Source organism: Vicugna pacos, chromosome 11 (genome assembly GCF_048564905.1).
Source record: "Vicugna pacos chromosome 11, VicPac4, whole genome shotgun sequence".
Taxonomy (NCBI): Eukaryota; Metazoa; Chordata; class Mammalia; order Artiodactyla; family Camelidae; genus Vicugna; species Vicugna pacos.
The window spans coordinates 28896585-28918283 of record NC_132997.1 but is presented as its reverse complement, the minus strand read 5'-3'; the positions used below and the strand labels follow the sequence as shown (position 1 = coordinate 28918283).

General features: G+C 39.5%; 1 protein-coding gene across 1 annotated transcript in view; it reads left to right on the top strand.

Moving 5' to 3' along the window:
* The window catches only part of FMN2 (formin 2), a 281809-nt gene that overhangs the window by 236130 nt on the left and 23980 nt on the right, over positions 1-21699 (top strand). Inside the window, exon 12 of the mRNA XM_072970983.1 lies at positions 5064-5115. Coding sequence (XP_072827084.1) covers positions 5064-5115 — 52 coding nt within the window. The remainder of the gene's footprint in view (positions 1-5063; positions 5116-21699) is intronic.

Below are 21699 nucleotides of genomic sequence, written 5' to 3'. Positions count from 1 at the left end.
AACCCTCACCATCAGTGTGGTGGTATTAGGATGGTATTAGGGGCTTTGAGGGGTGATGAGGTCATGAGGGTGGAGGCTTCGTAAGTGGAATTAGTGCTTATAGGAGGAGACATGAGGAGCTTGCCTTTTTCTCTACTCTTTACCATGTGAATACCAGCAAGAGACTGGCAGTCTGCAAACCAGTAGGAAGGCTGTCCAGAACCCTACCATCCTGACACTCTGATCTCAGGCTCCCAGCCTCCAGAACTGTGATGAATGAACATTTGTTGTTTAAACCATCTAGTCGTTAGCATTTTGTTACAGCAGACTGAGCAGACTAAGACATCCATTTCTCTCTGTGTTCATATTTTTCTGTAATATTTGAGCACAGTCATAATAGCTGCTTTAGTTTTATTTGCTAGTTCATCTCTTGTCATTCCTGGGTCTGTTTCTGTTGACTTAGTTGTCTTCTGGCAATTCGTTACATTTTTCTGATGCTTGGTCGGTCTAGTAAATTTTTGTTAAATGCTAGGCACTCTTGTTGTTATGTTGTTAAATGTGTGGATTTTGTGTATTACTCTAAAGAATATTTTGCTTTGTCTTGGTAGACAATTTAAATGACTTGTGATTCAATGTGATCCTTGAAGGCATGTTTTTAGCTCTGCTGGGGCTAGTCTAGAGTACCCCTCACACTGGTGACATTCCTACTCATAAAGTTTCCTTCCCCCAACCTCCCACACATCTCCAAAAACTACCTGTCTAGATGTTCAGCAGCAGCTTTCCACTGTAGCTCTTTAGACCTCGAACCACTCTTGGCCCTGCGTGGGTCCTGGAAATTGTTCAGTTTATAGCTTCTTGGTTTTTTGCTCTGACTTAGAGTTTTACTTTATTTATGTGCCACCTAATACTCAGCAAAAACTAAAAGAGACCTCAGTGCAGATTTCTGGCCATTCTCTTCTGCAAATCTGTTTCCTCTCTGGGACTTTACCCTCCGCTTCAGACTCCCGACTTGCACCTCTGTTTCCTCAGCTCAGCTGGATGGGCTGGCTTATTTGGGTTCTCCTTCCCAGGGCCCACACTCTGGAAACTGCCCCAGATGAAATCCAGGAGAGCTGTAGTGCTCAGCTCATTGTTGACCTTCTTCCAGAGAGCAGGTCCTGTGCTGCCTGCTGTGCAGCACGTGAGAGCTGTTGTTTCGTGTGTTCTATCCAGGTTCCTGGCTGGTCACAGCAGGATGGTAAGTTTGGTTCTTGTTAATCACACCCAGAGGAGAGAATCTCTTAGCAGTGTTTAAAGTGAATGTAGTTCAGTCTCCTTTGCTTTGCTTGTTATCACACTGAGAGGCTGGACCTGCCTCTGTACAAGCTGAACACAGCTTTTTGGCCAACTGTTTTCCATTGTATTTCCATCCTGTCTCCATTGGATAGTTCTTTCTTGACATCCTGGACTGTTGCATTTTGAAAGCAACATATCCCAGTCCTTTTTATAGTCATGGTAATGTGCTGAGGAGAGGAAAGATAAAAAGATTATTACGATGCAGCTGGTGTTTATACATTATTTAATCAAGCAACTCAACAGGGAAGAAATTACTACTGTGTTTTAATGATAAAGAAAAGTTACTATATAAAAGTGACCATCAGAGTTATTAAAATCGCACACAATTTAGTGGCTGATGTAGTCTTCATACCCAGGTCTTTTTGACTCTAAATCTTATGTTCTGTCCCAAACACTGACCCTGGTGGGATCTGAAAATGAGAGGCAGAGTGGTGGGAACACCTTGCCAAGGAAGCAGCTCTTTCACACAAAGTGTGGGAAAAGCAGTTGTTCCCAGAGATCTGAGGCCAGGGAAGCCTTGGGCAGTGGTGTCTATTAGGAGACACACAGATGCCTCTGTGGAAGGTGAGCAGGGTTTCCTGGGAGCCTCTGGTGATGGGATGACAAGTGAGGGTCACTATAAACCATGCCTGTGCCTGGTTGTCTATTTTAAGTGTCCTTTAAAGCTTTCCTATAGTTACCGTTATCATGAACAAACTAGAAGGCTGCCATCCTCATTTGATATGTCAAAAAAAAAATGAGCCATGTGCTATAAAGAAAGGGAAAATCTTGAAGTAGAAAATTGGAATCTTTTCTATCTTTTATAATAGCTAATTTTATATACTTTGGTATAATAAAATTTATTGATAGCAGATTATAAATAGGTAGGAAAGTGCTGCTAAAAGTAATGCTGGCTTTCAAAGCTAGTTACAAAGCCGCCTTTGCCATTAGAAATTAACTAAAAATAATTTTTGTATTTCTAAAAAAAGGTCAAGGAATGAAATAATTAGCCATTAGAAGTTTACATCATTTATAGGAAGTAATCTTACTTCTAGGTCATGTTCAATTTTTACTTGAAAAACTATGCAAATAACATACATGGTACACAGCTTGTCAAAATTTTTACTCAAGCTGAAAAATACAATTGGTTTAAGATTTCCGTCACTGCATGTCGTTAGCATGGGTACTCCCTAAATGAATGGCGGAGTTATTTAATTCCTAAAAGACATCTTAATTTTTACTAACTTAATTAAATTTTATTTTAGTTTGATAGGTTTCATCCTCACTAACTAAAGAAACTAAATCCTGCATTGTCACTAAGGTAACATCATGAGTATGTTTAAAAGAATCGTGATAACAAAATGTTGATGGTGTGTTTATACAAGCAGCATATTGGAAGATGGTATCTCAGTGTTCCCAGAAAACTGAATTGCACCCCAGGTTTTCAGAACATTGTTTTATTTCTAAGACTGTCATACAAAGGAAAGTCTCTTCAGTCCACTCTTCATCAGGAGTCGACATTTGTGTTCTAATATACTTTCTTTGATCTCTCATTGGACTGTCTATCAAAGCTAATTACAGCTGAGGACACAAATCCTCTTAGCTTCAAAGTCATGCAAAATAATGGATAATACAACATTTTTAAGTATCCCTTGCTATTCTAGTTTGGTTTTATGGTTGTAATGTGGCTGTTAGGTTTTGGAAGAGGGTCTGTTTTTATGTTTTATTCCTTTAGTAGGAATCAGTCTTCTGCCACATTGAATTCAAATGTTTTTTTCAGCAAAACTTGCTCATACAATGAAGCAAGAGCTGTTGTAGTACACATCACAAGAAACCATTGTGAACAAGTCAGGCTCACTTCATTCCACTCACAATTTAGGGGCTTATGTTTTCTGAAAAGCTGTAAGTATGTGCTTGCTTTTTCTGCATGTAATGTTGAAACATGATAAAATAAGTTGATGTTTTCAGTTAAACATTATCACGTATTATATCACTTCAGGAATTTCAGGAGCTTGAAATCCAGCATTTTCAAAGAACATTTAGTTAGTCCCTGATAATTATTGGGGCACTATGCTAAATATTTTGTGTATGTTAGTTAACAAATTGGTCTATTTGCCTAAGATTACATAGCTAATTTCAGTGGCAGAATCAGGAACAGAAAACAGATCTCTGGAATCTCATTCTAGGGTATTTTATATTTCATAAATCATTTACTTTATTCCTCTAAAATAGTTCAGAAATTTTATTCTAATCTCAGCCTTAACCTCTAGATTTTACAAAAGAAAAAGAAAGACACACAATGTCAATTGGAAGAATATCCTTCCTGTAAATGATACGCATTATGGTGCTTTGTCGTTTTCCCGTAAACAAACTTTATGTGGTTCTAGAATTGCTCCTGGAAGCAAGCCATTCTCATGCCACACAGCCCAGAGCAAGTTTTGTAAGACAGTGTGTTCATGTTGGAGACTTTTCAGAGTGAACTCGTGGAACATTTACTGGTTTTTAATATGGCTAGTGATTGACCTATAAGTTTATGTAAACAATCTAAAGAATAAAAAGAGAAAGGGAAAAAAAATCTCTGCTGCCAGCTCCAGCAATCCCTGTTAAGTTCTGACACTGACAGTCCTGCAAAGAGTGGCCACGTGACACTCCATGGCGGCTTTGCAGGTGCTTCAAAGGCCTTCACACAGACACCATCTTGAGGTTGTAAAACATGAAGGAGCCCAAGCTGGGTGGTTGCGTTTTAAGTAGTAACGGAGATGCTTTTGACAATTCCCGAGTGACCGTCAGTTTGATTTCATGCCCAGTTCCAGCTTTTATAATCGATTTTCCCTGCTCCACTTTGTCTTCTAGTTTCTCCAAATGGCCCCAAGTGTGACCCGAAGGGGAATGATTATGAAAGGATAGCTTCTTTCACTAGCTCCAGAGTTTTTTAAATTGATGTTTTTAACTTTTTATCCAGTAGCTCAGTGACTTTCACACTGTGTGTCACAGATCATTAGTGAAGCAGGAAATCAGTTCAGTGGGTCATGACTGCAGTTTGAGATCTAATAGAAGAAAAAATATTACATTGCATGAAGTAGGAGCATTGTTGAAACTTTTATGTCAAATATGTGTGTATGTGTGTACAATAATACGTAAATTCCTAGAATGCTTATTGGTCAAAAAATGTGAAAGTCACTGCCATGCATATTTTATATGATGAGGTTTTCTATAATAGTGATTAATCTCTTTACCAAATTTTATCTTTGGGTTTATGTCAGAATACCATTCTTCATTTTTAGACAAATCTAAGGGCAGATAAATGGATGCACTGTCATCTCCCCACTTGGAGTTAGTAGAAAACATATTTTGTATTACATCTCTATAGAAATAATCTCTGGATCTGTTCACTTGTGATGGTGTGAGGAGCACGAATGAAGAAGATCACACGTGATTTCTATTTAGGTTTTTTACTTGGTTTTTGTACCATTGCTTGAGAGAATTATTTTCAACTAATTCTTGGCATTTAAATCCTTGACAAACACATTTGATATGAATATCAAGTTAGCTAGTGTTTTGTTTTCTCAGGTTAATGTGACTGATTTAAAGAAATTACTTAGAAAATATAGCCACTTCAATCATACCTATTCATAGATTTAAAATAAATTCCTGGCTGGAGTTCATTAGGGTTAATAATGTATTAAAATACATTTTGTGTTACTTGGATCTGTTTTGCTTGAGATAGTATAACCGTTTATTATTTATCTGATCTTTTCTTGCATTTCCAGCTAAAATTGACCAAGAAGCAGAGGAGACCTCACTGACAGAGACTCATAAATGGTGAGAAATTGCTTTCCTTTAATGCTTGTTTTCAGAGTAGGCTTATAAGGTACTTGATGTGTTTCATCTCAAGGAGTCAGTCATGAGCTGAATTTTTATTTTCAGGCATAAAAGAAACAGAAACTAATATAAGAATGTACTTTACTTCTACACTGGATTTCTGGACTTTACCTTTATGACTCTGGATGATATGTTCATCTGTTAAGTATCAAAATACTGTGAATAGTTTAGCACCTTCTCTCCTGAATGGGATTTAGGGCTGTGGAAGTGCAAGAGAAAAGAAGGCAGCAGGAAGCTGTTTCAGGAAAAAAGGAAACTTAAGATTGTAAAACATGATTGCAGAAACTACTGAGTTTCCACATGCAAAAGCAGAGCCCAGGTGGTAGCTCCGAGTTCCCCTTGCATACCTTTGCTTCCAGAATGGAGGTTTGCAGTCATGGGTGAGCACAGAAAGGGGTCTCAGAAATCTCCCCGCTTCTCTGCCTCAATTTTCTCCTCTTTTCCTTTCTCTCTGTATTAGTCAGGGTTCTCCAGACAACAGAACCAATAAGGGGGGGGGGGTGTATGAGACTTACATACAGAGAGGGGGTTGATTTTAAGGAATTGCCTGGCACTAGCCTTTTTTCCTTAATGGTCTCAACTAGGTTGTATGAGGCCCATCCTCATTATGAGGAGTAATCTGCTTTCCTCAGAGTCTCCTGATTTAAATGTTAACCACATCTAAAAAATACCTTCATCACAACATCTAGACTAGTGTTTGACCCCAAACCAGTTACCATAGCCCAACCAAGTTGACACATCAAACTAACCATCACAGTTGCCAAAGAAACCTGATTACTCTTGAGGGAAGATGTGGATAAAAGATGTTCTTTGCCATGACTTTATTAGGCAAGATCCTGGATATCCTGGGAGTAGACATCACATATTTAGTAGTTGTATGGTGCTAGGCAAATTGGTAAACAGAATTGGCTGGTTTCTATGAAAGCAAAAATTGAAGTCAATACCTTCAATTATAACAAACAAATTTCAGTTAATTCTATGAAAGATATGCTGGCTAATGACAAAATTGTTAGTAAAAGAGCCATCTTTTATAATTAAACAATTATCTCTGAAGTTCAAAATTGACAGATAAGAATAATGGATAATATGAAACATTCCTGAAAGAATTAAGTCTCTGTGCCATTTCTGTGGCAACCCCGCGTAACCTGGGCACCAGTCAGTGGTAGTGCTCTGCAGGGAGGCCACGAGCCCCGGCCTCTCCTGTGAGAGCGCTGTGCCGTGCGGCTCGGACCGCAGCCCCAGGGCAACAGCGCCTCTCTTGTGGGGGAGAGTTGTTAGGGAAGAAGACATTTTCCTCTGCCCTTCTGGGTTTCTCTGGTTGGTCTAAGCATTAAAGTGATGTGAGACTGATTAACAGGAGAAAATCACGTAAAAGTTTGACAACATGTGTACATAAGGGAGACTCAGGAAAACTTAGTACCTCGCTGACATGACTGAAACTCTCACCTTCAGCTGAAGACAAAAGAGAACATTGGGGACAGGCGTGTGGATCAAAGTGGGGAGGAAGGCAATTCGTATGAAGATAGAAAAGCCACATTTGGTAAACCAGTGTTTGCTGGGCCAAGCAGAGGCAGGGACACAGAGCAGACTGATGCTGACGCCCTGCCTGGAGCCCCCACCCCCCACCTGGCCCACAGTCTTGCAGGTATCTCTAGGGAAAGCTCCATTCTGGGAACAAGCCCTCTATCTAAATTCTTTAGGCAGCTGGGGGAAGGTCAGAGTGTTATGAAAGGTAAGTTCATGTGCCCAACACACCATGAGGCCAAACTGAAACATTGGAGTTTGGAGCAGAGAAAAGTTTACTGCAGGGCTGGGCGAGGAGGACAGGATGGCTCATGCCCAAGAAAATCCCGAACTCCTCGGAGGGTTTCAGCAAAGCATATTTAAAGGCCAGGTCAGGGAGAGGTCGCAGGGTACGTGATCAGCTCATGCACAGTTCTCTGGTTGGTTGATGTGGAGGGAACAGGGTGGTCAAAACTATCACCCCCTACACGTGCCAGAAGATCTGGGAGCCCACGCACGTGCTCTCGATCATCAAGTCGCTAATTTCTTCCCTTTGGTGGTGGTTTTTAGCATCTGAAAAACTCAGGAAATATACATAAGATACTTTTATCTGGGTGCTTCAGAGATAATAGGAGAGGGGTCTGTCCTCGGAAGGCCCCACAGGGTCCTGCCTGGTTACAAGAGTTCCTTCCTGAGTCTTTTGGTCATTTACTGTTTTCAGCTTGAAATAATCCATATGCCAAAGAGAGAATTTGGGGTGGCAAGTTTTCTCCCCAACAGGATTAAGTAAGACAGTATTTGCCAGATGCTCAGTACTTAGTGAGTGAGTGATAGATGTTAATTGCCATGTCATTTTCACATTATTAACATCAGAGGTTACAGGGTGTTCAGTGGTATAAGCAGAAACTAGAGTCAAACTTCAGACTCAGGCATGTATTTTTTGTTCATTTTGTGTTCTTCACTGTCACTGCTGAATCTGGTATCGGGCAGCCTGGCATCATCAGAGCATAGATTCTGGTGTCAGATCTGTGTACCCCACCTACTCCAAACGGCTGGCACTGTGGCTCCAGGGATTTGCCATAACTTTTGAATCTGTGTCTTTATCTGTAAAATAAACAGCACCCACATGGTGAGTGGGTAGAGATCAGCTCAAAATAGTTAAACCTTGTGAGTTAAGGGCACCTGCCTCATACAGGTTTTTCAAAATCCCCTTCAAAATGCCTCCCCCTGGGGCTACAACCACCGGGGGTCGGGAAGGCTGTGCAGCAGTGGACTCGGCTGCCCTCACGCACCAGCCGTCAGACCAGGCCAGGGCGCAGACTCAAAAATGCTCCCCGAGCTGCAGACAGATCTATCAGCAAATAGTATGTCTCCTTGGCACCGGGCGGGGGGCTTCAGTGCAACCTCTGACCACCCACGGGCTGAATAAGCTGCTCTCACCCGCGGGCAACTCCTAGGAAACCAGGCTTACAAATAAAATCACGCACACGCCTGGCAGTCTGGAAGGCCACAGAGTCCGTGCGCCTGCATCAGCTGAATTCGCTGCTTCTCCTCAGACCGTGTGAGCGAGCGGGCGGGGAGCGGCGGAGTTTGGCCCTGCCGGGCCGGCCGGCTCCTCTCGGAGCTGAGGGAATAGTGAATTGGCCCCAGGCTCCAGAGTCTCAGTTCTCCTCCTCAGCTGTGAAGCCTTGGCCATTTTATAAACCCCACTCCCACCCCCAGCAGTGGATCACCAAATGCCCTCTCTACCTCGATGAACTTTGGAACCTGAAGCCCCGGGCTTTGGAGTTCCTCTTTGTCCAACAATCCCTCTGTCCCCCCCACCACACCCCACCCCGTCCCCGAAAGAAAGTTAAAGTGAAACACACACACGCTTGTTCTTTATTTGATCTCTAAATATTTGAGTTGCCTCTGCAAGGCCCTGAGGGAGGGGAATCTAGGCTCTAATATCTTCTCAGTCTTCCATCCCTTCTTTTATTTCTACTTTATTATAGTTTATTATGTTCTGTGGGTCTTATTGTTAAGCCAGCTGAAATCCACTTTGTGGGTAAGATGGTTTATAAGCCAATTCTACTTGGTCTTAATATTTAAGTACCAGCTATTAAACAAAATTTCAGAAACAGAGACCTAAATAAAAATGGTACCTATTTGGGGTTTGTTAGGCCTGCAGCCCAGGAAACACAGATTCAAGAAGCATTTGAGGGAGGAGGGTGTAGCTCAAAATGGTAGGGTGCATGCTTAGCATGAACAAGGTCCTGGGTTCAATCCCCCGTACCTCCTCTTAAAAAAGTAAATCAATAAATAAACATGATTCTCTCTCTCCCCCGCCACAAAAAAAAAACCCTAAAAATAAAAGAAGCATTTGAATTGTGTTCCACCAGGCCAGACTACAAAATGGGGGAGGCAGAAGCCTGCAAGGTGACTTAAATGGTTTGTCAAGAACCAGGATTGGAGCTGGCAAGAAGTAAGGGTGCTTGTTAAGCCAGGACCTGTGGGGTCTGAAATGGCTGAGTAGTTACAAGGGGAGACTTTGAGACTATAAGGTTGCAGCTGGCAGGTTCTGTTCTGAATACTGGTGGTGTCCTTGGACCTGGTACAGTTTAAAGAGATTTCAGGTTCTCAGTGTGGCAGAGATCTGTCTGAGACCAGATTCTCAGTGGCTGCTGGACTTCCTTTGTGACACCTGAGCTGTGATCACTCCATTGTAATTTCAATGTATCATCACAGCGAAGCTGACCTTCATGCTTTTCCTGCCCTCTGTTACCCTTTGACCTTGAGGCAGCAAATACACAGGGAAATTTGGTTGTGCGAGCATATTGAAAGCATCCTAAGCAAAGGAATTTTCTTGTGAGGTTCTGTTTCTATCTCAGTGATGTTATTACAACTTAAGACATTTAGTTTTACTTTCCACCTCACAGGAGACCAAGTGACAAATTGGTGGCAGATGTATGTGCTTTAATTTTTAGAACTTGAGTCATTTACAGATAACTGTGATAGCTAAGTTGGGCTATAAATGTCTTGAGGACCTTTTCTGTATCGAAAGAGAACTTTCCCACATGTTTTGAGGCCATTAGGCATTGCACATGCTCACCAAGGCGACTGTGAAAGAAGGTGGCCAGGGTAGCGTGGTGCCGGGGCCCTGACAGTCCATCCCGAACTGCAGCTGGGGAAAACACAGAGGGCCCAGCCTGGCTTCCTCAGCCTTTCTTCTGTCTTCTGGGGTTGTAGGGAGGGAGTACCTTGTTCCTTGCAACGTGCAGTTTCCTCAAGTGTGGCTGACAAGAGCTCTTCCTCTGGCTAGTAAGAGGCCTTTCACATGAACATGAAAGGCATGTTCACGTGACAGTGTGTTGCAGACTGCACAAACTCAATATATTGCTTTGAAGGGAATTTTATGCTCATTTGTCTTTATGTTTGAGTCCTTAAAACCCAAAAGGTCTTGAGTTTTAGTCTATTTAAAATGGATAGTGAACTCTTACTGAGAAATTAATTAGAATTCTTTTCTATAGCGGATTATTATGTGTTTTTCAGATCATTTTATGATTTCCTAACTAAATAAAAATATTCAAAAGAAACGATGGTTAGTAAGTTTTAAAGCAAGACAGATCTTTTTTTAATTCCATTTGTTAGCACAACAGTTTCATGTGCTTATTTTGTCTGTTTATTCACTCATATTTGCTGTCCATCTAAGAAGTGGGACTTCAAGCTCCTGATTCACATGAACAAAAATATATAACTTGGGATAAACAGTTTGACTGAACTCCTCAGTTCTCCCAGAAAGTAGGTCGACTGAGCAGATGAGTCTTGAACTACACCCCAAACCCAGACACAAGTCAGATGAGCATGTTCTCACCTTCAGGTGAGCAGAGCTGCCACGTTGTATCACAGGACAGTCTTCAGCAGAATCTTGCTCAGTTGGCTGCATCCCCAGTGAATGTGTTTATGTCCACCTCTGTCTTTATTTTACTTCTAATCAGCCTCCGCAGCTTTCTTCAACTGTGGAAAAGTATCACCAGACCAAACATGATGGTTTTTATTTTCCCACAGAGTCACTCAGTGTCTGTGTCAGCTTACAGGCTGAGAATGTAGCAATTCTGGATTTGTCCAAGAAATGGCCATTCATTCCTTCATATATAAATTTAAAGAATAATGAGCCTAAGAGTCATAAAATTGACTTCTCACATTCGGAGGTTCTTATTTATAAATTGTGGCTAACTTCAAACTTTTCTTAGAATTTCTTCCCTTGTTTATTCCACAGGTAAAAACCAAATTTTATGGTGCAATTGACTTTTGAAATAGAAAAAGAGCAGACTTTAGAAACAGTTTGTTTCAACCATGAGTCCCTTTAGTTTCACTGAATTTAATTCTGGCATCAATAAAGCAGAGAGAAATGACTAAAAGTAAAATGTGAATTATATTGCAAATACGACATTAGATAATTTTCCTTTGTCGGTTAATTTACATGCTTTCTAGGTAAAGGAAATCAGGCTGAGAAAAGTATAATTAACTTGATATACCTTCTGTGAGTAAAGGAAAACCAAGGAATTTGCTTATATCACTTCTGCCATTTTAAAAGGACTATCTCATTTTTCTAGGAAGTTTGTGATTTTTCCTACAGATTAAAACATTTGTTTTAGAGATATGTATGTATAGTTTTCAACAGGACATACACATACATATGTTATAAATTTTTTACTTTAATAAAATTATTTTTGAGACATGTTTCAGAATGAAATTCTTTTTTTTTTTACCTCCCCAGGAGTTAAAGACAATTAAAAGATTATAATGTAACTAATCTTCTTACAAGTAAGGCAATAGTAAATCTGTTGAAGAGAGAAGCAGTTATTACAATCATACTTACGGGATTAATACATCAATGTGCTTTATCTGGGCATTATTATGGGATGAAGTCTGCCTGTACACTTAAAAGTATGCTTAGTGCATCTCACAGTACCAGTTTCTAAAAAATTCTTGAATATACTAGTTTCCAACCCCCACCTTTTAATTTAAATTATAGCAAAAGCAATCAGAAACAAGTAGTAATAAAACATGAAAAACAGTAGTGGAAGAAAACACATTTGTGAAAGAATTTTAGATAAATATACGTTGAATTTTTCCCTTTGTGAGAACTTCTACATTGTAAAACACATCACGTTTTTCATTGACCACTGTTGCATCCATCAGATACGGGTAAATTTGTATGACAAGTAGCATGAAGAATTTTTTGGTCTGGTTTGCTCACCATTTGTCCTGACAGGCAATATAATTATGGACTTAGACCAGGAGAAATTAGAAACTACATTTACCTTGCAAATTTTTAATCAGCATTGGAGGAGGGAAATAACTGCATGAATTCTGGCACCACCTAAGTTGTAAGTCTGCACTAAGTGTCAGGGAGGAAGAACGCAGCTACCTCTGGGCCTGTAGCAGGCTGATTAGTCTTTCTCATCTTGCTTTCCTCCGTTTGTGTGGGATGTCAGTGTGACAAAGTCAATACTGTATTTGCCACAGTAGCTAAGCATGCAATAAAAATACAATAAACAAAGCCTTTTTTCCTAAAGAGTATGTACTTTTTTACTTTTCAAACAGCAGTTTCTTTCAAAGGTCCAAGGTTTTTCCCAGCTCCTCTCCTGCCTCCTCTTTCCGCAAATAGTATCTGCCCATCTGGGTAAGACCAAGGTCACGCTCCTGCTTCTGGCCGCAGAGACTCCTGCTGAGAAACATGAGCATATTTGCATTGAAAATATATTTTAATCCCACTGGTAACACTGTGGTGTGGAAATTCACATCTATACTGATTTTTGAAAGAGTAAGGTTATTATTGGCACACAGAACCCTAGACGAGCACGAATAGGTGTAGATTCTGTGTGCTACTTCCAGAAAGTTGCCTGACCTCATTGGATGTAATGTAACCCACTGAAACTGTTCCCAAAGTGCCTGGAGATTACTTTTAAAACTATAAAAATATATCCTTATAAAATAATTCAAAAAGTCTTTTTAGTTTTGTTGGTAATCTTTACATTGTTCAGTTATAAAAATCATTAGTCCTTCTGGGGAAAAATCATGAATTGATCAAAATTCTTTGTTTTGAGGATATTGAAATCAAGTTTTAAAAATGAGAATGTTTGCCATGGTTTTCAAAATTCGTCTAAAAAAATGTATGAGAAAGTAGGCCAGAAAATTCTTGACTCTGAGTTACTCACTGTCAGAAGGAGAGCAATAAGAGATGGAAAAGGCCACAGTAGACTGGAAAATAAATTCAATAAATAGAAAACAGAGGGAGAACTAGAAATAGGACGAGATGAAGACACTGCAGTAACCGCTGTATTTTTTCTTGTTTTATTCTAGGGTGTCGTGAGTGAATACCTAGTACAGTGTCATATTCCGTGTTCTTTTTTATGACCTGAAACTTAGCCTTCACTCTTTTAAAGTTGATTTCTATTTCAAGCACTCAGTGACAGTTGAAAGCACGGCTGCATATTGGTAATACAGGTACTTTGCAGTCATTTATTTAGAGAAATACAGGCCCATTAAAAATAACCAGAAAATTATTACTTCTGATTCAACATCTTAGTATAACCAAAAGAAAAAAGATCAAACCCTTTGTATCTCCAAAATCTGTCCTTTAAATTGAGCTGCTTTTTCTTCTCTCGGGCCCTCAGATGTTCTAGTGATGTCTTAGGAGAAAGAATGTGTTATAGGTTGATACACGTATTTGTTAAGTCTGTGTTAAAGACCTTTAATTTCTATCCTTACTTATGAATATAAAAATATAGGTCTCATTTTTTTCAAAACTCATGCAACTCATCTTTCCTTTTTCTCTTTAGTTACATCCCATATGTTCCTGGTTACATAAGGATAAATAAAGATAATATTCCAAACCTCCCAAACTTACTTGAAATACGTGTTTTATCAGCTCTGCTGTTTAAGTGGCTGAGCCACGTTCTCAGAAGTAGGCTTTCAGAATTTCAACCTCATGTTAAAAGCAGCCTCTATAATTAGAGTATATATTTGCATAGGACATTTTACAATTTTCATGCTGTTAAAAGTATATTGCATACACAGTGCTTACAGAAAAATGTGAAGTTCTATTTTAATGGATTATGAGATCTAATTTCCTCATAAACACCCCTGGGAAGAGGGGAGAATCTCTTCCCTATCTTCCTCAGTAACTTACACACACACAATTATTCAGCATTGAAATACTTGTATAAACTCCATAAATTACCTTGCATTGTACTCTTTTAATAGAAATTACCAGATAATAAGGAGGACAAGTAACAAAAGATTAAAATAGTGATAAATGTCTTTATTGGTTTGCTAAATCTGCATTTGTTAAATGTTATTACATTGATTCAAGACAGTGGAATTTTTTCATAACCTATTATGTAGTTCAAGGTCAAAATATAGTGAGAATTTAAGGAAATGCATATCTAAGTTTTATGTTAAAACATTTTTTTAAAAAAATCAGTAACCACCAATAACTACCCACTCTAGTACTATTTTGATAAAATTTTAAAAAACTAATTTAAAAATAAAACTAAATGTCAAAATCCAGAACTTGGTAGCTTATTTCAAGTATAATGTTTAGCATTTGATGCAGAGTAAATTTAGTGATGTTAATTATAAAATATATAGAACAGTGAGTGAGGGATGAGATAGCCTGTCTCCCAGATAATAGTACATAAATTAGAAAAACAGAGAAGGATTGCTGCTAGCTGATATAAAACCTGTAGGTATAGGTATAAAAAGATACCAGCATTTCTGCCCTACGTCTCAATAATAGCCTTGTACTAGTTATTTATTAATTTAGCCATTATCTATCAGTTTGCCATAATGTTAGATGAAGTTTTAGCTCACATTGTTACCAAGCCAAACTTAGGTCCCCTCACCCAAAGCACAGCAAAGTCAATCTACTGACACCTGGTTGTGGTGAAGGAACGTGCAGCATTTATTGGCAGGGCGCCAAGCAAAGAGAACAGACAGCTTATGCTCAAAGGACCTGAACTTCCTCAGTGGCTTTAGGCAGGGGTTAAAGGCCCCATTAGGGGTAAGAGTTGCAGGGTATGTGACTATGGCATGGAGATTCTTCTGAGTGGTTGGTAATGAGGTAACAGTGATGTTTCAGGAATCTCAATCATCAGTCTTCTGGCTTCTGGCATGTAGTCAGAGATCTACATGTGTATGGTCAGCATGTGATCATCGTCCACGTAGGTGGAGGTCTTAGTTCCTGCAAAACAACTCAAGGATATAAATCAAGATATTATGTATAGCCCTTGAGGAGGAACTGAGGGTCCTGTGACTGATGTATGGCTGAATTGTTCATGCTATTACTGCTTTTCTTGTTTGATTGCTTTCCCTTTATTCCTGCATTTTCTCACTTCTCTAATAATTAACTGATTGAGTCTGCTCTTTGAAACTTGGTTATTATGTTCTTTATCTCTTTGGTGGTTCTTTATATTTTCTAACTCTTTGTTAAAAACTAACTTCTCACTCTGTTCATCCAGTCTTCTCCCAAATTCCTTGATCATCTTTACAATCATTACCTTGATCTGTTTATCAGGTAGATTGCCTGTCTCCACTTCACTTAAAAGTTTTTCTTCTTGTGTTTTATCTTGTTCTTTCATGTGGAACATACTCCTCTGTTGCCTCATTTTGCCTAATTTGCTGTTTTTATTTCTGTGTATCTGGTAGGTTGGTTACATTTCCCACCTGGGAGAAGAAGATATTCCATAAGTCCCAGCAGTGCACTCCCCTCTAGACACCAGAGCTGTATGTTCATAGAGCCCTGTGTGGGTGCATTGGTCCTTCTGTTTTGGCAGGCTGACTACTGTGGTTCATCTTGTAGGCATGGCTGGCCACTGGTCCCTTTGATTTCCAGGCCCTGCCTTCTGCTGAGGCTGCTGGCTCACTGATGTGCAGGGCCAGGACCCAGGGACTTCTGGGGCTGGTGCCTGCCTGCTGGTGGGTGGAGCTGGATTCCTGCGTCTTTGGCTGGATCCCTGATATCTTTGTAGATGTCAGGTGTCTTCATCCCTTGTTTCAGGATCCCAGGTTTTCCCAGCCAGGGATCTAAGTTTAGCTTAGCAGACCCGCTTTGGCTGTGCACTTAAATGTCTTAGGAGATCTAATATGGCTATTAGATCTTTTTATTGCTCAGCTGTTTCTGTTCTTTCACTGCAGGAGATAACTTCCTCTTTGCAAACTACTAAGGAGCCCCCTAGTAGTCTTTAACTATCTATTAATGCCCAGGGTCTCTCATCTCTCTGCGGGGTGTCAGTCTGACTTAGCCAGGCAGCCAGCTCCACTGTCTATATGGCGTTGTTCTCACTGTATCTTCAGTAGCCTGAATCATCACAGCTGCAAGGACATTCCCACACCAGGACTTTTTTGTAGGCCACCCCTAGTGATATCTTTAGCAGTTCATGGCCTCCAGTGTGCCACGATTGCCCCATGTACCACCTGTGACAGTGGTGTGATGAATGAATCTGTCCCAGATCTCATCTTACAGCTTATTTTCTCAGGCTTCTTCTGGCTCCACTTATGTTATTTCAGGTTCTCTAAAAAGCAGGTACCAAGGCTGGATTTATTGAGGGAAACAGGAAGGGAGCCAGAGGAAACTGGGACAGCTGTTAGACATGGATGTGGGTCCAACCGCCATGGAGGAGAGGGATGGAAGGAAGCCTGGATGGCAAAAGTCTTAGACTGAGTCATGCCATAGAAATGATACATTTTCTCTTTTTTTAAAAATATTTAAATTAACAAATATTTATTTAATATCTTTGCCCCTTCCCAAGATAATATAACATCTTCAAATTATTTAACTTTTCTCACCACATGTTGTTGATCAACATTACAGGTATCTGTCTATGTGCCTGTGCGTGTCTGTGTGTAAGATGCAATGTCTGTGGTGTTTAAGCTCCTTTTGTTTGTTTTTTGCAAATAAACATCCAGTTCTAGAACTGTTTGTTGAAAAGACTGTCATTTCTCCATTGAGTTGCCTTGGTTCCTTTGTCAAAGGTCAGTGAACTGTATTTGTGAGTCTGCTTCTGGACACTCTGTTCTGTTTCATTGATGTATATGTCTACTATTGCTCTAATACCATGCTGTCCCGATCATGGTAGCTTTATTGTGAGTCTGAAAATTGGGTAGTGTGAGGGCTTCAATTTTGTTTTTCTTCTTCAGTACTGTGATGGCCATTCCAGGTCTTTTGCCTTTTCCATGTGAACTTTAGAATCAGTTTGTCAATATCCACAAAATAATTTGGTAGGATTTTTATTAGGATTATATCAATCAGATGAAGTTGGGAAGAACTGGAACCTTTACAGTATTGACTGTTCCTATCCATGTTCATAGAATAGCTCTTCATTTATTTAGATCTTATTTGATTTTTTCATCAGAGTTTTGTAGTTTTCTTCATAGATCTTATATCTATTGTTAGATTTATACCTTAGTATTCCATGTTTTTTTGTGCTAAATTACATTTTTTAATTTTAAAATTTAATCACTCAACACTGGTGTATAAGGAAGCAATTGAGTTTTTGTATATTGACCTGGGTCCTTCAACCTTCCTATATTTATTGATTCCAAGAATCATTTTGTAGATTCTTTGGCATTTCTGCATAGACATACTCGCCTTCAAATAAAGACAGTTTTATTTCTTCCTTCCCAATCTATATACCTTTTATTTACTTTTCTTGTCTTACTGCATTAGCTGTGACTTTCAGTATGGTGTGAATTAGAACTTCAAGGGAGGACACCCAAGCCTTATTGCCATTCTTAGGAGGAAAGCAGTCTCTTAACAGCAGTATGGTGTTAACTGTAGGAATTTTTGTAGATGTTTGTTATCAGGTCAAGGAAGTTCAAATCTTAGTTTGCTGAGAGTTTTTCTCATGGTATGAGATTTTGTCAAATGTTTTTCCTGCATCAGTTAATATTTTATTTTTTTCTTTATCTTGTCGATGTGGTAGATGGTATTTTTTATTTGAATACTGAACTCATCTTGCATAACTGAAATAAACTTTATTTAGTCATGATGTATAACTCCTTTTATTCATGTTGAATTCATTTGCTAATGTTTTGTTGAGAAATTTTGTACCTATGCTCAGGAGAGATGCTGGCCTTGCTTTTTATTAATTTTTTTCCTGCAATGTCTTTGTCTTGTTTTGGTATTAGACAATTACTGGCCTCATAGAATGAGTTAGGAACTCTTCCTTCTGCTTCTACTGTCTAGAAGAGATTCATTTTTTTCCTATAAATGTTTGGTAGGATTCAGTTGGGAAACCATTTAGGCCTTGTGGTTTCTTTTTTGAAAGGGGGTTAATTATTGACTTAATTTCTTTAATAGATGTAGCTATCTTCAGATTATCTGTTTCTTCTGTGAGAATTCTAGTAGTTGATGTCTTTCAAAGAATTGACTCATTTTATCTAAGTCATCAAAATTGTTGGTAAAGAATTATTCATAACATTCCTTTAAATGTCCATAGGATTAGTGATAACTCTTTTTTCATGATTTATATTACTACTGTGTGTTTTTTCCTCTTATTTTTATAGGTAATAAATTTTATTGACCTTTCCTAAAAATTATCTTTTGGTTTTGCTGATTTTTTTTCTGTTGTTTTCCTTTTTTTCATCTCTGTTCTAATTTTTATTTCTTTTCTTCTGCTTCCTTTAGGGTTAAATTGCATTATTTACCTTAGTTCCCTAAGGTGCAATCTTATATTCTTGATAGTAGAACTTTCTTCTTTTCTTAGAACAGTTTATGCTATAAATTGTCATCTAAGTTCTACTTTAACTACACTCTACAAATTTTGATATTTTATACTTTTAGTTCAAAATATTTTCTAATTTCCCTTGAGACATTTTCTTGATCCTATGAATTATTTAGGAATGATTTGGAAACTTTGGAATCTGGGTAAGATGGCAGAGTAGGAAGACTCTGAGCATATTTCCTGCCATGGGTACACCAAAATTGCAACTATTTGCAGAACAACTACTGATAAGAAAAAACTGGAAGACTAGTATAAAAAACCTTCTACAACTAAAGATATAAAGAAGGAACCACAGCAAGACAGGTAGGAGGGAAAGAGACACAGAATAGTCAAGACCCCTACCCCTGGGTGGGTGACCCACAAACAGGAGGATAATTGTAATTGCAGAGGTTCTCCCCAAGGAGTGAGGGGACCAAGCCCCACCTCGAGCTCCCCAGCCTGGGGCTCTTGCACCAAGAAGATGAGCCCCAAGACATTTGGCTTTGACGGCCAGTGAGGCTTACTTTCAGGAGACCCAAAGGGCTGTGGGAAATAAAACAGTAATTTGAAAGGAGACTGGGTCAAACCTACCTGCTGATCTTGGAGAACTTCTTGAAAAGGCAGGAGGCAACTGGAGCTCACCCTGGGGACATAAGTGAAATAAGTCAGACACAGAAAGACTAACACTGTATGATTTCACTTACATGTGGGGTCTAAAAAACAAAACAAATGAACAAACATAGCAAAACAGAAGCAGAGTCATAGATACAAAGAACAAACAGCTGATTGCCAGAGGGGAACGGTTGGAGGGTGGAAAGAAATAGGTGAGGGCAATTAAGAGGAACAAACTTCCAGTTGCAAAGTAAATGAGTCACAGGTATGAAATGTAGCGTGTGGGCAATATAGTCAGTAATGATGTAATATCTTTCTATGGTGACAGGACATAACTAGAGTTATGGTAGTGATCATTTTGATATATATAGAAATATTGAATGACTGCGTTGTGTAACAAGAACTAACATACTGTTGTCAGTCGATTATACTCCAAGAACAAACAAACTCCTAGAAAAAGAAAACAGATTCGTGGTTACCAAAGGCAGGAGGGGATGGAGGGAGGGGGAATTGGATGAGGGTGGTTAAAAGGTATAAACCCTAGGAAAGTAATGTACAACATGATAAAAATAATTAACACTACTGTGTATAATATGAGTTAGTTATTAAGAGTTCTCATGACAAGGAAAATATGTTTTATATATTATTTTGTATCTACATGAGATGATGTGTGTTCACTATACTTATTAGGGTAATCACTTTGTAATATATGTAAATCAAATCACTATGCTGTACACTTTAAACTTATACAGTCCTGTTTTTCAGTTTTATCTCAATAAAACTAGAAGAAAAGGAAAAGAAATAACTTGGATATTTCCCTGCTAATTTTACTATTATTGACTTCTAGTTTAATTCCATAGTGGTCAGAAAGCATACTTTGTATGATTTCAGTTCCTTTCCCTCATTCCTTTACCCCACCTAGTTATGAGACAACAAAGGACCTTCATGTAAATTAAAACATGTCAGTATATCAATCTTGGAGAGATCAAGATGGCAGAGTAGGAAGATGTGGAGCTCACCTCCTGACCCACAAATACATCAAGAATACACGTACATGTAGAACAACTGTCACACAAAATTAGCTGGAAACGGGCAGAAGAACTCCCATACAGCCAAAGCTACAACAAAGATCTCCATGTACTGAGTAGGATGGGAAAAAAGGCATTGGAACAGGACCTGCACACCTTTGAAGGGCCTATAAGGAAGAGAAGGTCCACGTGGGTGGACCCTCACCCTGGGGAGTGACCAGGTTGAGCCACAATCTGGGCATCTGAGTCCTGGGTTCCTGCATGGAGGAGACATGCCAGTGTGTCTGATGGGAAATCTTCTGAGACAGATTGAGGACTGGAGAAGGCTCGACTCTACTCACAAGCAGTGCTCATGTGCTGGCTTTCTAACAGTCAGGGCAGAGAGAGCCTTGCACTGGTGGCTGCCACCTCACCACAGTTCCCAATCTGAAGGGGCAAATACCCTGGCCCTGCTCACTCCACACCATAGCCTGGTGCAAGATCTTTGCAAGAACTCAGTCTGGCTGTGCAGAGACAGACTAGGGCACCTGGGGTGTGATCTGGGCAGAACCACAAAGACCACTGTCAGTGCTCACATGGGGGTGATGGGTCAAACTGAGCAGACATTGTCAGCATGCACATAGGACGGTGCCACAGGAGTGCACAGCAGCTCAGCAGCTATGGGCAGACAGGCCCTGGAAGAGGACAAGATTTAGCTATGCAGAGACACCCCAGGGGCACCTGGCCTGTGGTCCAGACAGGCAGTGACAGCCACTGTCAGCGAGCTCTGGAGTAGTAGTGGTTTATCTCCCAGCAAGAGTGCTCTGGCTCCACCCACTCCATACCACAGCTTAGCAGGTAGGTCTGGGGAGAAGTCTGCAAGGCAGCCCAGATCTCAGGCAGCAGCACAGCCACTCAGTTCCTTTAGCTACAACATCCCAACCCCGAGCCCCATCCTACTCCACACCACAGACTTGCATTAGGTCTGGGACAAACATAACAGAAAGTGATGGGACCTTGGGCTGCTTCTGAGCAGAACCATGGATGTCTACATGGATGGCGCATAGGTCCTCTGTGATGCCACAGGCCTCACTTGCTTCAGCAATCAGTTGGACTTAATTGATCTGTATGGGACATTACATCCAAAAAAAAACAGAATATACTTTATTTTCAAGTGCATATAGAACATTCACTAGGATAGAAAACATAATAGGTCACAAAACAAGTCTCAACAAACTTAAGAGAATAAAAATTATTTCAGGCATCTTTTCTGATCACAGCAGAATGAAGCTAGAAATCAACCACAGAGAGAAAAATGGAAAAAGAACACATGGAGACTAAACTGCATGCCAGTAAAAAAGAAAATAATGGGTCAATGATGAAATCAAAGAAGAAATCAGAAAATACCTTGAGACAAATGAAAATGAAAACATAACCTTAGAAAATCTATGAGATACAGCAAGAGCAGTTCTAAGAGGGAAATTCATAGTGATACAGACCTTCCTCAAGAAACAAAAAAAATCTCAAACAATGTATCCTACCACCAAAAAAAGTTAGAAAAAGAATAAAGAAAGACTGAAGTCACCAGAAGGAAGAAAATAAAGATCAAAAAGAAACTAAATAAAATAGAGATCCAAAAAATAGAAAAAATC